The 13,533-nt window shown below is 45.1% G+C and overlaps 1 protein-coding gene across 6 annotated transcripts in view; it reads left to right on the forward strand.

The window, feature by feature from the left end:
• The window catches only part of LOC132371951 (solute carrier family 25 member 44), a 45,695-nt gene that overhangs the window by 12,014 nt on the left and 20,148 nt on the right, over positions 1-13,533 (forward strand). For 3 of the 6 annotated variants that reach the window (XM_059933778.1, XM_059933769.1, XM_059933788.1), the window contains one exon: positions 1,918-2,045. In XM_059933778.1, the coding sequence (XP_059789761.1) occupies positions 1,918-2,045 (128 nt within the window). Of the gene's footprint in view, positions 1-1,917; positions 2,046-5,470; positions 8,111-8,330; positions 8,499-13,533 lie in introns of those variants that run through there. The other 3 variants (XM_059933799.1, XM_059933808.1, XM_059933795.1) reach the window with 2 other exon arrangements.

Consider the following 13,533-nt stretch of genomic DNA (forward strand, 5'->3'; position numbering starts at 1 on the left):
GTCCATGCAATGGCTTCAGGGCCCTACCTCTTAGACCTCATCTACTGTTCTTTCCCTCATTCATTTGGCTGCAGGCATACTGGCCTTGCTGCCAAAGACCTCAGGCCTGCTCATGCCTCAGGGCCTTTGCATAGGATGTTACCTCTGCTTGGAAAGTTCTCCCCACAGATCGATAAGGCTTATACTATCCTTTAGGGCTTTGCTTAAACTTCACCTTCTACCCTTTCTGCCCTTGGCATTCCTTATCTTCCTTTCCTGCTTTATTTTTTTCTATAATTAGCACACATCATGTCTGACATAGCTGTATATTTTGCTTTTGATTTATTTATTGTCTGTTTTCTCCTACTAGAATGTAAGTTTCATAAGGGCAGGGATTTGAGGCTCTTTTATTCACTGTTGTATCTTTAGAACCCAAGGTGACTGGCTCATGGTAATCACTCAATAAATCTTTGTTGAATAAATGAACGAACTCTTGTCTCTTACCTCCAGAGAGGGAAAAGCAAAATAATTCAATTGCAGGTGAACTTCCTAGTGACACTGGGATTGGGTGAATCTGGATATTATTCCATCTTCTTCATCAGCATTTTGAAAAATGAATTTTCCTTTCTTTTTTTTTTTTTTAAATTAATTAATTTATTTATTTTTGGCTGTGTTGGGTCTTTGTTGCTGCGCGCGGGCTTTCTCTAGTTGCGGCGAGTGGGGGCTACTCTTCCTTGTGGTGCGCCGGCTTCTCATTGCGGTGGCTTCCCTTGTTGCGGAGCACGGGCTCTAGGCACGTGGGCTTCAGCAGTTGTGGCGCGCGGGCTCAGTAGTTGTGGTTTGCGGACTCTAGAGCTCAGGCTCAGTAGTTGTGGTGCACGGGCTTATTTGCTCCACCGCATGTGGGATCTTCCCGGTCCAGGGCTCGAACCAGTGTCCCTTGTATTGGCAGGCAGATTCTTAACCACTGCGCCACCAGGGAAGTCCAATTTTCCTTTCTTGATATAAGCTGAAGAAAAGTTTTCACTGTAGGATATGATTTTCTCTTTTAATTGTAATTGTTTTTATTTTTTAAAACATTCACATGGTTCAAAATTCAAAAGGTAGGAAAGGGTATGCAGTGAAAACACTCCTCACCTACCACAGTCACCCAGCTTCCTTCCTTAAAGACAATCAGTGTTACCAATTTTTAATGTATCTTACCAGTTATCCAGCACACATATAAGAAAATATGTGGTGTGTGCTTTTCTAGCCAGTGAGTTGTGAAAAGTAGAGCATAAACATAAGAGTTTTACATCAGGAGTGATTTCTGAAAGGAGTCAGCAAGCAAAGAGGTTTTGAAATCCCCCTCTCCAGAGGAATTTTGTCCTGTGCAAAATGACTTCTGCAAGGGGCCTGAGATTTAAAAATTTTTGTTGGTTCAGGGCTTCCCTGGTGGCGCAGTGGTTAAGAATCCGCCTGCCAACGCAGGGGACACCGGTTCGAGCCCTGGTCCAGGAAGATCCCACATGCCAGGGAGCAACTAAGCCTGTGCGCCACAACTACTGAGCCTGTGCTCTAGAGCCTGCGAGCCACAACTACTGAGCCCGCGTGCCACAATTACTGAAGCCTGCATGCCTAGAGCCCGTGCTCTGCAACGAGAAGCCACCGCAACGAGAAGCCCGTGCACTGCAACGAAGAGTAGCCCCCACTCGCCACAACTAGAGAAAGCCCGCGTGCAGCAACGAAGACCCAATGCAGCCAAAAATAAATAAATAAATTTATTTTAAAAAATTTTTGGTTGTTGTTGGTTTAGATGGAAGCAAAGATGGGAGTTATAGGGTCTAAGGTGGCTAAGGATGGAGAGTTTGTCATCGTTGGGCCAACTTGTAGAAAAGGTTTGGGGGCGCATGGGGTAGAACCTCATGTCTTGAGGCATTATCTTTCCCTTGATTCCAGAGCAGCTCTCGTCCCTCTGCCCTAAGGAGTGCCCTCACATCGTCTTTCAAGCCATCTCGGGGCCTCTGGCTGCAGCCACTGCTTCCATCCTCACCAATCCCATGGATGTCATCCGAACCCGAGTACAGGTAAGACCAGTCTTCTCCCCTACCCTCCTCCCAGATAAACCATTAGAAGTGTGATCTTCAGGCCCTCCAGTATTTCGTGACCTCTTTGTGTCATGGCCCTCTAGTCTAGCCAGCCTTCTCCTGGTCATCCAAGCCTCTTCCTTGTGGTTATGCTTACCATCTACAGAAACTAGCTGAGCACTTTGAATCACCTAGAATGTTTCTGTCATCCTGTCTGCTACCTTGCATGTCTCTACTCCTTTCCTTGCCCATGCCTCTAGGAATTCTTACTGCTTTCTTCTAGGCTTTCATCATAATAGCGTAGCCTATCAACCGCCTTTTCCTTACCTTGTAGCTTTGTGGTTATTAGAAATATGATTTTAGTTAATTTCGTAAGTCTGTCTGGCTTCTCCACTTGGCTATGTGCTCTCTACAGTGAAAATGACTGTCCTTGAACAGGTTTCACAGATTGTTCTGTGTGGACTCAGCACAAACACAGACAAAGCCCTGGGTGGTGGTGTCCAGAAATTATAGTCCCTGTCTTTAGTCAGCTTAATGACAATTTCACAGCCCCGAGTCCAAGGAAATAGAATCTGAATGGTGATGTATAATATACACATGGTAGGTTTTGCTGTATAAAGCTTTAGGTGGCGGGACTTACCTGGTGGTCCAGTGGGTAAGACTCCGCGTTTCCAATGCAAGGGGCCTGGGTTCGATCCTTGGTCAGGGAATTAGATCCCGCATGCATGCTGCAACTAAGAAGCCCACATGCCACAACTAAGAAGCCCACATGCCGCAACTAAGACCCAGTGCAGCCAAAATAAAAAAATAAATAATAATAAAATTTAAAAATAAATAATACTAAAAGAAAATAAATACTCATAAAATAAATAAATAAATATTTTTAAAAAAGCTTTAGGTGGAGAGAATGGGGGAATTTTAATATCTGATTTGGGTAACTTAAGAAGACAGCTGTCCAGGAGAGTGGGGTCATTGAGTTACAGTGAGAAGGAGAGGGAAGGAAAATAACCTTAGCAGACGGAGGTGAAGTCAGCTTCCCTGATACCAGGAAGTTGGGATGGAGGTGGCTGGTAAATCTAGGTACAGTTGACTCTTGAACAATATGGAGCTTAGGAGCACTGACACTCCGCACAGTTGAAAATTCAAGTATAACTTGGCCCTCTGAATCTGTGGTTCACCATCCACAGATCGCATAGTACTGTAGTGTTTTTTTTTTTTTAAGTATAAATAAAAATGAATTTTTACTTAAATCATTTTGGTATAGATTATAGTCAAATATATGTAAACACATTGTGGGTAATATAAGCAGGCAGTTCAATTTTAAATTCAATTTTTTATGTAGTAACTCTGCTACCTATGTACAATTTTGATTTATTTCCAGAGAAGTAAAATAATCTCTTTAAATTTAATGCTAGCATAAGCATGGAATTCTTAAATTAACCAAGTGTGTACTTTAGAGAAACAGGAATATATCTTGACATGTTTAGAGAGATATGCAATCCATAAAGGTTAAATAGCAATGGTAAAGTCTTCCCGGTTATTATATTTATTTAATTTATTTATTTTTAAAATTTTTATTGGGTACTGTAGTGTTACTTGTTACTACTGAAAAAAAAAAAAAACTGCATATCTGTGGACCCATGCAGCTCAAACCCGTGTTGTTTGAGGGTCAGCTGTGTATTGGTCCCTAGGAAAGCATGCGCCCCCTCCACGACCCACACGTTTGAAAATGAGTGGCATCTGATTGGTTTGCAAATAATAAAGTGTATAGGTTCCATCCTTATTCTCTCCTGAGCCTTGTTCTGGGTGTTCCATGAGGAGATTCAAGGGAAAGGACGGGTCCTTACTTTGAGGAGTTCCCAGGCTGGAAGAGACAGCACATATGAGGACCAGGGCCATAGCTAAAAAAGCCCTTGACATGGCTGTGGATAAGTGGAGGATTAGGGGAGCACAGGTGGTCAGAGGAAGAAGGGAAAGACGGAATGTGGAGGAGGGCGCTAAAGGAGGCAGAGAGGAATGGGGAGACGTTCTTAGTCAGAGATGGGACCACCTTGTGAATAGAGGGAAGTATAACAAGGAGTGTGTCTGTCCTGCATTGGCTGAAGGTATGAAGGGGGTAATCTCTAAAAGTGTAATTTGGTGGCAGGTATGGGAGTGGGGGGGGGGAAGAAGAGGGCAAGACTATTAAGAAAAAAGAGAGAAAAGATTCCAGTATGATAGGGAAGACAGGTCACAGGGTGTGTGGGAGATGACAGGGTTGGAGGGGGAGGACTCTAGCCATGGGGCTTCAGAGGGATTGAGATGATCAGAATCAAAATCACTGGTAGAGAGAGCTGAGACAGGCTGGGACCGGGGCCCCTTTGCTGCAGTGCTGCAGTGCTTGCACCTGGACACACCTCTCCTCGAGCAACAGAATACAGAGAAACTATATGGGACTAAAAACAACTGTGTGCATGCCCAGTTGGGGCAAATTCTGGACCCAAAAGATACAAAGAAACCAAAAAACCCAACTGCCACTTCTGAAGTGCGGGGAGCAAAAGCAGGGTACTGTGCATGCTCCCTGCACACAACACCACCTAAGGGGCGGCAAAATACCTAAGCCACCCCTCTGGCCCGACTCCTGGACACACCCCTACCCTCACCCCATATAAGACCTAAGCCACCCCTCTGGCCCGACTCCTGGACACACCCCTACCCTCACCCCATATAAGACCTAAGCCACCCCTCTGGCCCGACTCCTGGACACACCCCTACCCTCACCCCATATAAGAAACAAGCTTACCCCCACTTTGGGGAGTGAGCCAGCAAAGCAAGCTGTTGTTTGTTCTTGCTCCCCTCTCGTGCAGCAGGGGCCCCAATAAAGCCTTGTCTGAATTTCTTGTCTGGCCTCTAGTCAATTTCTGTTGCTTCCAGAAGGCCAAGAACCCTGGTCCGTAACAGAGCTGCAGAGGCCCTTAGAGGTGATTTAATCCAGCCTCCCTGAGACCAGAGAGAAGCACCTGGTCCAAAGACTCATCACTATGTAGTTTATCTAATGATATTAATTATAACTAACATTATTGAATACTTAACTGTCTGCCAGGCACTGTTCTCAGCATTTACAAGTAGTCTTTTGTTTACTTCGTAGAACAACCACACAGGGTAGGTATTATCATTACTATTTTATATTTGAGGAAACTGGGGTACAAAGTGTTAAGTAAAGTACCTGAGATTACGCTGTTAGTAAATTGCGGAGCAGAATTCATACCAGGCAGTCTGGTACCAGAGCCCATACTCAGTCACTGTGCTGAACTGTCCCGCAGAAGCAGAGTCCAGCCCTCTGACTCCCAAGTCTAATTCTTTCCACTTTAGCCTAAGGCAGAGGGAGATTGGGTAGAGGGGCTTTGACTGCAGACCGTCGTCCTCCAATGCATTGACTTTTCCAGGTTGAGGGCAAGAACTCCATCATCCTGACCTTCCGACAGCTGATGGCAGAAGAGGGGCCTTGGGGCCTCATGAAAGGCCTCTCCGCCAGAATCATCTCAGCCACGCCCTCAACCATTGTCATTGTGGTGGGCTACGAGAGCCTCAAGAAACTCAGCCTCCGACCTGAGCTGGTGGACTCAAGACACTGGTAACCAGTGATGGGGAAAGAAGCCTGCTGTTTCCCACACTACTCTGGGTCGGGGGCAGAGAGAAGAGGGTAGCACCCTCTTCAGGTGCCCCACCACATACCGAGTCCGGCCCTGGGTCAGGGACAGAGACTTTGAACTGCTCTTGCTGAAGAGGCTCCACACCTGGATCCCCTGCTCTCGTTATTTTTTAATTTTCTTGCCAAACTGGGCTCACTCATTCAGTACAGGTACCGTCCTGCCCTAAGGAAATCCACTCTCCCTGCCAATCCCACTCCATCCATCCCCTGCCAATCCATCTCTGCCTTCCCCCTCCATCTGTGTCCCTGAGATCCTGAGAAGAGCTGCACATAGAACTTGCTTACTACCACTGGTTCTTCCTCTTGGGCTTTCAGCCCAGATTCCAAGCAGTTGCCATCAGCCCTTTCCTGCTTCATCTCTTAGGCTTGCTTATTTTTATTTTGGGACTGAGCTGCCCACCAGACTACTCTGCTTTTCCCTGCCACTGGGAGCAAGGTGCCAGGCACTTTTGCACAGGGAGTGGGAGCAGCAAAAACCTCTGGTTCTCCAGAGCACTCATCCTCTCTTTGGAGAGTTATTAGGTTGGGGAGAAATGTTGATACTTTATTTTGTGTGTGTATTTTTCTGTGAACCAGGCTACTGTCTTAGTCCTGCTAAAGCACCAATCCTGCAGGCAGAGCCCACCCCTTCCTCAGACAGGTGGAAAAATATCATGTAGCTTTTCCCTCAATCCCAGTTATCTATCCCTCCCAGTCCCTTCAGTCCCAGCAGCCCCAGGATATATAAGCTGTTTTTTTCTCCTGGCCCAGATGACTACACTGGTGGGCACAGCTCTAAATAGATCAGACTGTCTGGGACACACTGGACTTGGAACATTACCCTGAAAAGTCTGGTTGAGAGAGTAGTTGGTTTGGAAAGTGACAGGAGGATATGTGTGCCCTAGCGCATCTCCCTCGACCAGCTGAGCCAAACCTAGTAGAGGGCAGTGGAGGTTCTCAGCCCCAGGCAGTCATGACACACATATATACCCCAATCACTTGGACTCACAGAAACAGATGTTGTCTCACAATGGGAATCCCTGAGATGTGGAACTGTTTGTGTTTTTCTTCTCTCCGATCTGAGGAGTCATCCCAGTCATGGTACCTTCTGGAGGGATGCTTGGAGGCGGGTAAAGGGTGGGTCAGGAACTCACCCAATACCGGGACCACTGCATTTACCAGCCTGATACTGCCGAGATGATCTGTTGAAGCTCTCAGGAGCTAGATGATGAGTGCTCCTTCCCTGCCTCATCCTTCCCCCACAACACACACCTCCTCTACCAAGCTTGTGTTGCAGGTGAGGAGAGGTGCAGTAAATGGAATGAGAAGAAGGCATATCAAACCCTGCACTTTTACTTGAGACATCTGGCTTGGATGACCCTTCAAACTTTCTTATTGGTCCCACCCCCTGGGAGAGGCCATGGTGCCAATTTGAAAGGTGCTAGCTACCTGAAGCCTTGATATTTCTTATGGCTGCCCCACATTCTATCCCCCAGGCAAGATCAGAATCTGAATTCTCTACCTTCACCACCACCACTGCCCATCTTGGGCTCTATCTTTGAGGGTTATTTTCTCTTTCACTTATTTTTATTTTTGTCTGTCCCTTCTTGCACTTTGTCAAGAGTCCTCCAATTTCTATTCACAAATGGTCATCCAAAGGGTTGGGCCCACAGATCATTCTGAATCTTCCTGCCTCTCAGTCACTCCTTTACCCTAAGAACCACCAACATAAAAGAAGCCAGGGATCCCTCCTTTCTCTTTAAACTCATCCTAGTGAGACCTATGGAGGTTGGTTTTCTCAGCTCCACACCTTCCTGTCCCTAGAGTCTTGTCTTCAGTCCTTCCCCACCATTGCAAAGTGGGTAAAGTATCATGGACAGGAGGTAGTCTCCTGCTTCTCATGTCTTATGTTGTTTCCATCCCAGACTCCTCCAGACTCTTTCTTCTGTTTTATTTTCTTGTACAGTATTTCAGTCTTTCACCTGTTTCCTCTCTCTCTCTCTCTCTCTGTCACACACACAGTTTTAAAGGATGATGGGCATTTACTAAAAGGGACCCCTGGCCCCTACTTTCCCATCTAATATTTTAGGGACTGGGATTCGGTTTGGTTAAAATGTCTTGGTGGGGGTGGGAAAGTGGGCTTCCATTTTCCCAGGACCATGGATCTGGACCAGTTGGAATTTTTGATGTATTGGTCTGTAGCCAAAATTGGAAGAAACTTTCGGGAGACTGGGCAAGACGGGAAACCTGATGGGAGTATTTAAAGACAGGGGAATAAAGTGCAGATGCAGTTAACATTTGATAAAGTGGACTCGTGAATATTAACAGCGAACATTGACTGTTGCACTGTATGAAGTCTCCGAAGTGTAATTAAACGTTTTTATTGAGTCCTTGAGCTTTGCGCTTATTTTGCACGCTTACCGAGAAAGTATGATACGTAAGTGTATCGTTCTTGTGTTAATGTGTGTGTAACCCTCCGCCTCCGACAGTTTCCCCTCCCCGCGGCTCGGTGATAGACATTCGCTGTTTCCAATCGGAGGCGCGCAATGCCGGGAGCGGCCAATCGGGGGCTTCGGTGGGCGGAGCGGCCGGGCCAGTTAGCTTTGGCGGTTCTATTTCAACATGGCCGAATCAAGCGGCGTCAACGTAGGCAGCGGCTGTGAGGAAAAAGGGCCTGAGGAATTGTCTCAGGAATCTGCGCGCCCCGGCACTACCATCTCGAGGGTGAAGCTTTTTGACACCATGGTGGACACTTTCCTCCAGAAGTTGGTCGCTGCTGGGAGGTAAGGTGGAGGAAGTGAGGCTGAGTGCCAATCTCGCAGTAGGTTGAGGTGGGCGAGAGGCAAAAAGAGGGTTTGTCCCGCCAGAGTCTAAACCCCGCGAGACCAGGACGGCCCCAGGGCAACCAGCCCAGTCGCGTGGGTCTGGGGTTCTGGGTTATTGATTGGCGGTCTTATTCTACCCTCAATTCCTAAGCCTCCGGAAGACACGTGATGTTTACTAATACAGATAATGTGGAGCACATTTAGGACAAGTAGCTACTCCTTCCAGTAAGCCTAGTTTTGTTTTTTTTTAATAATGGATGCACTTATAAATTTATTTATTTTATTTATTTTTGGCTGTGTTGGGTCTTAGTTGCTGCCTGCGGGCTTTCTCTAGTTGCCACGAGTCCCGGCTGCTCTTCATTGTGGTGCGCAGGCTTCTCATTGTGGTAACTTCTCATGTTGTGGAGCAGGGGCTCTAGGCGCACGGGCTTCAGTCGTTGCAGCATGTAGGCTCAGTAGTTGTGGCTCGCGGGCTCTAGAGCGCAGGCTCAGTAGTAGTGGCGCAGGGGCTTAGTTGCTACGTGGCATGTGGGATCTTCCCGGACCAGGGCTTGAACCGGTGTCCCCTGCATTGGCAGGCAGATACTTAACCACTGCACCATCACTGAAGTCCCCAGTAAGCCTAGTTTTGATTATAGGTGGTTGAGAGGAAAGACACAGGCTTTGGAGTTAGATTTAGGGTTGAAGTCATGGCCCAACTTAAAGTGAGCGAGACTTAACTGCTCTGTGCCTCTGTTACTCATAAATAAAATGGGAACAATAGTACTTTTCTCATAGGGTCGGTCTTTCTGAGGTTTAAATGAGTAAATACTCGGAAGGCTCTTAGAACAGTGCCGGCTACATAGAAAGCATTAGACTTCTAGCTGTTATTAGGGAAATAGTAATAACCTTCGTCACTGGGTGGTTGTGAGGACTAAATGTATTACCATAGAAAGAAACACTTCCTCTCTTGATTTCTACTTTATATGAACAGTATTCTAACAATGCTGTTGACCTGAATTGTTGGACACTTTAATCAATAGAAATTGATAAGAGGCCAGAGGAGAAATTCAGGCAAGGCTTTACTGAGACTCATGCTGCTGCATGAGGGAGTGAAAACAAGTTACAGGTGTCCTTGCTCATTTTTCTGAGGGGGAGTGAGCTGGTCCCTTAAATGGAGTGAGGGTAGGGGTGGATCCATTGGTCCGCTGGAGAGGTGGCTTAGGTGGTCTGCCCACCCCTTCAGTGATGCTGTGTGCAGGGATCATGGGCAGTACCCTGCTTTTTCTCCTGACACCTCAAAAGTGACAGTTGGCTTTTTGGTCTTTTTGTATCTTGATCAGAATTTGCACCAACTGTGCATGTATGTAGTTATTTTTAGTCCCTTATAGTTACTTTGTATTCTGTTGTTTGAGGAGACATTTGCCTAGGTCTGCAAGCACTGCAGCAAAGCGTCCCAGGTCCCAGCCTGTCACAACAGTATTGGACACTTTAAAGGAAGAGTTTTGTCCATGGTCCCATACCGCAGAACATTAATGCTGAAACACTGTTATCAGAACTTTAAGGGGTTTGACCACAGCCTGTTTTCCATCCACCCTCTATGTCCCCACTACCCCTGTTCTTTGACATCATCAAGACTCTCATCTGCTTCTTATTTCCTTCCCTCCTGGCTTTAGAACTTTACCTTTCCTACAAAAACCTTACGATACATCTCTTCACTCACTGATTCACTCAGCAAATATTTGAATGACTATTCTGTTCCAGGCACTGTGTCAGGTGCTGGGGATATGATAAAGCAGACAAGGCCCCTGTCTTACATTCGGTGGGTAGAGACATGAAGTAAACAAAATAATCACAGAGTTTGGTAAGGTAATGAACAAGCAACTTGAGGGAAAGGAAAACACTAGATAGGATAGTTAGGTGATTCCACTCTGAGGAAGTGACATTGATATGAAACAAAGAATAAGAGGGAACCAGCTTTTCAAAGAACTAGAGAAAAAGCTTATAGGAAGGAAGGACAGCTTGTGCAAAGGTCCTGAAATGGTCAGGGCGTTCTAGGAACTGGCAGAGTGAGAGTAAAGTCAGAGGAGGCCGCACAGGCAGGTGACAGCCTTATCAAGCAGGGCCTAGTTTCCATAGTAATAAATTTGATAAAATAATTTGTAATCATTTTTATGGACCATTCATGACACACCATCATTTTATGTCCAGGCAAGATCTCTCCATTGACTGATTGATTGGCTTTCCCTTACTCATTCTTACCCTCCTCTCTCCTCCCCACAGGCCCTGCTTTCTGTTGGCTATATGTCATCCATTTATTCATGTATTCATGTACAAATGTTTTTTGGACATCTCCAGTGTCTCAGGCTCTGTTTTAGGAGCTGGAGATACAGCAGTGATCAAGATAGGAAGGTCCCTGCTCTCGTGGAATAGACTTTCTTGTGCCGTAAAGAAAAATAAATCAGCGTGAAGGAACAGAGAGCAATGGGGAAGGGGTCTGGGTTAGTGTGAGTGCAGGGAGGTGACATTTGAATAAGTTTGCATCCTTGTAAAGTGTGTTGTTTTGTCTGTGTATTTTTTTAAATTAATTTATTTATTTTTGGCTGCGTTGGGTCTTCGTTGCTGCGTGAGGGCTTTCTGTAGTTGAGGTGAGCGGGGGGCTACTCTTACTTGTGGTGCGTGGGCTTCTCATTGTTGCGGAGCACGGGCTCTAGGTGCACGGGCTTCAGTAGTTGTGGCCCATGGGCTCTAGAGTGCAGGCTCAGTAGTTCTGGCGCATGGGCTTAGTTGCTCCGCAGCATGTGGGATCTTCCCGGACCAGGGCTCCAACCCATGTCCCCTGCATTGGCAGGCGGATTCTTAACCACTGCGCCACCAGGGAAGTACCCTGTCAGTGTATGTTTTAAATTTATATGAATGATAGTTGTGCTGTATATGTCTTTCTTCACTTAATAGATTTTTTTTTTTTAATAAATTTATTTATTTTATTTATTTATTTCTGGCTTCCTTGGGTCTTCGTTGCTGCACGCGGGCTTTCTCTAGTTGCGTTGAGCGGGGGCTACTCTTTTCTGTGGTGTGCGGGCTTCTCATTGACGTGGCTTCTCTTATTGCAGAGCATGGGCTCTAGGTGCGTGGACTTCAGTAGTTGTGGCTTGCGGGCTCTAGAGCGCAGGCTCAGTAGTTGTGGCGCACGGGCTTAGTTGCTCCGTGGCATGTGGGATCTTCCCGGACCAGGGCTCGAACCCATGTCCCCTGCATTGGCAGGCAGATTCTTAACGACTGCGCCACCAGGGAAGCCCTAATAGATTTTATTTTTAAAGATCTAACCATATACTATAAATGCATATGGTTCAGAGCTCTCAGTGCTGCTTGTCATTTCATGATATGCATCCAGCACTTACCCATTCCCTATCATGGCACCTGGTTGCTTCCAGCTCCCTCCTCCACAAATTATGCCAGGGTACATCCCCTCACAGACTAGTGCTATAATTTCTCTGAGGTATATAATGGATTGGAATCATGGGATCCAAGGGTTTATATCTACCTATGTTTTGTCAGATTGCTTTCCAGAAAAGCTGTTCCTTTCTCCTGTGTCCTCACCATCACTGGGTATCTACCATTCTAATATTTGCTATTCTGAAAGTGTGAAAGGGGTATTTCATTATTATTTTAATTTGCACATTTCTAATTCCTCATAGGTGTGGACAATTCCTTATATACCTCATTAGTCATTTGGCTTCCTTTTCTGTGAACTGCCTACTTATTTTCTGTAGTTTTTTTTTTATTTGGACCTATTTTTTTTTTAATTGGGTTTTTTATCTTGATGATTTGCTGGAGTTCCCGGTATAGTCTAGATATCAATCCTTTGTCTGTTTCAGACTGAAGAGGAAATAGCTATCTCTATTAGATGTTAACTTTGTCTATGATGTCCTTTGAGTAACAGAAATCCTTAATTAAATAAAAAGTTACACAGATTTTAGTTGCTTACACTTTACCCCAGGAAGATGAAGCGGAAAAAGAAATGTAGTCATCCCAGGGGACCTTCTCCCAAGCAGTATGGATACTCATGACTCTTCTCAAACTTTGCACTAACTCCGCATCCTTCAAACAGTCATAATAAATTGCTAAGTATTGCCTAATCAATTTGTATTTTAAAACCCTTAATTTTCATGTAATTCATGTTTTTCATTTTATGGCTTGTGCTTTTGAGGTCTTGTTTACGAGGCTATACCGACGCCCAGGTCACAAAGATAATCTCCAGTGTTTTCTCCTATTGGCTATTTTATCGTTTTACTCTCTACTCTAAATCTGTGATCTGTCTGGATTCAAGTGTAAAGTGGTAGTCTCAGTCAGTCTTATTTTTTTTGTTTTCCCAATCATTGTCAACTAACCAGTTCGTTTGTCCCCATTGCTTTAGGGAGCCCCTTTTATCGTATGGCAGGTCCCTCCGCCTATTGTGTCCCTGGGTCTCTCTTCTGCCCCAGATCTATTCACCTGTCTTTGTGCCAGTGCATATGGGTTCTTAATACCAAACCTTTGTAGGAAACCTTAAGTCTGGTACAGCAAGTCCCTCTTCTCTCTTCGCTTTAAAATTGACCCAGCTATTTGAGAACCTTGATTTTTTCCTTGTAAACTTTAGAATGAATTTTTCTGGATCCTCAAAACATTCAGCTGCAATTTTTGGTATGTATTTTTGGGAAATTAAGGAAGTCCCTGTCTCATTCTAGTTTTCTGAGAATTATTAAAAAGATCATGATTCGGTGTTGAACTTATCAAATGTTTTCTTCCCCAGTTAAGAAGATCGTATAATTTTTCTTTAGTTCATTAACGTTGATGATCTACATTGGTAGATTTTATGGAAGTTAAACTATCTTTGCATTCTTGGAATAAATCTGCTTAATTATGATGCATTTAAAAAATACAGTTGGATTTAGTTAGATCAGTTTTTGTGTGCTATAAGTGAAATGGGCCTATAGTTTCTTTTTCTTTCACTGTCCTTATCAGCTTATAGAAC

This window comes from Balaenoptera ricei, chromosome 1, assembly GCF_028023285.1.
Source record: "Balaenoptera ricei isolate mBalRic1 chromosome 1, mBalRic1.hap2, whole genome shotgun sequence".
NCBI lineage: Eukaryota > Metazoa > Chordata > Mammalia > Artiodactyla > Balaenopteridae > Balaenoptera > Balaenoptera ricei.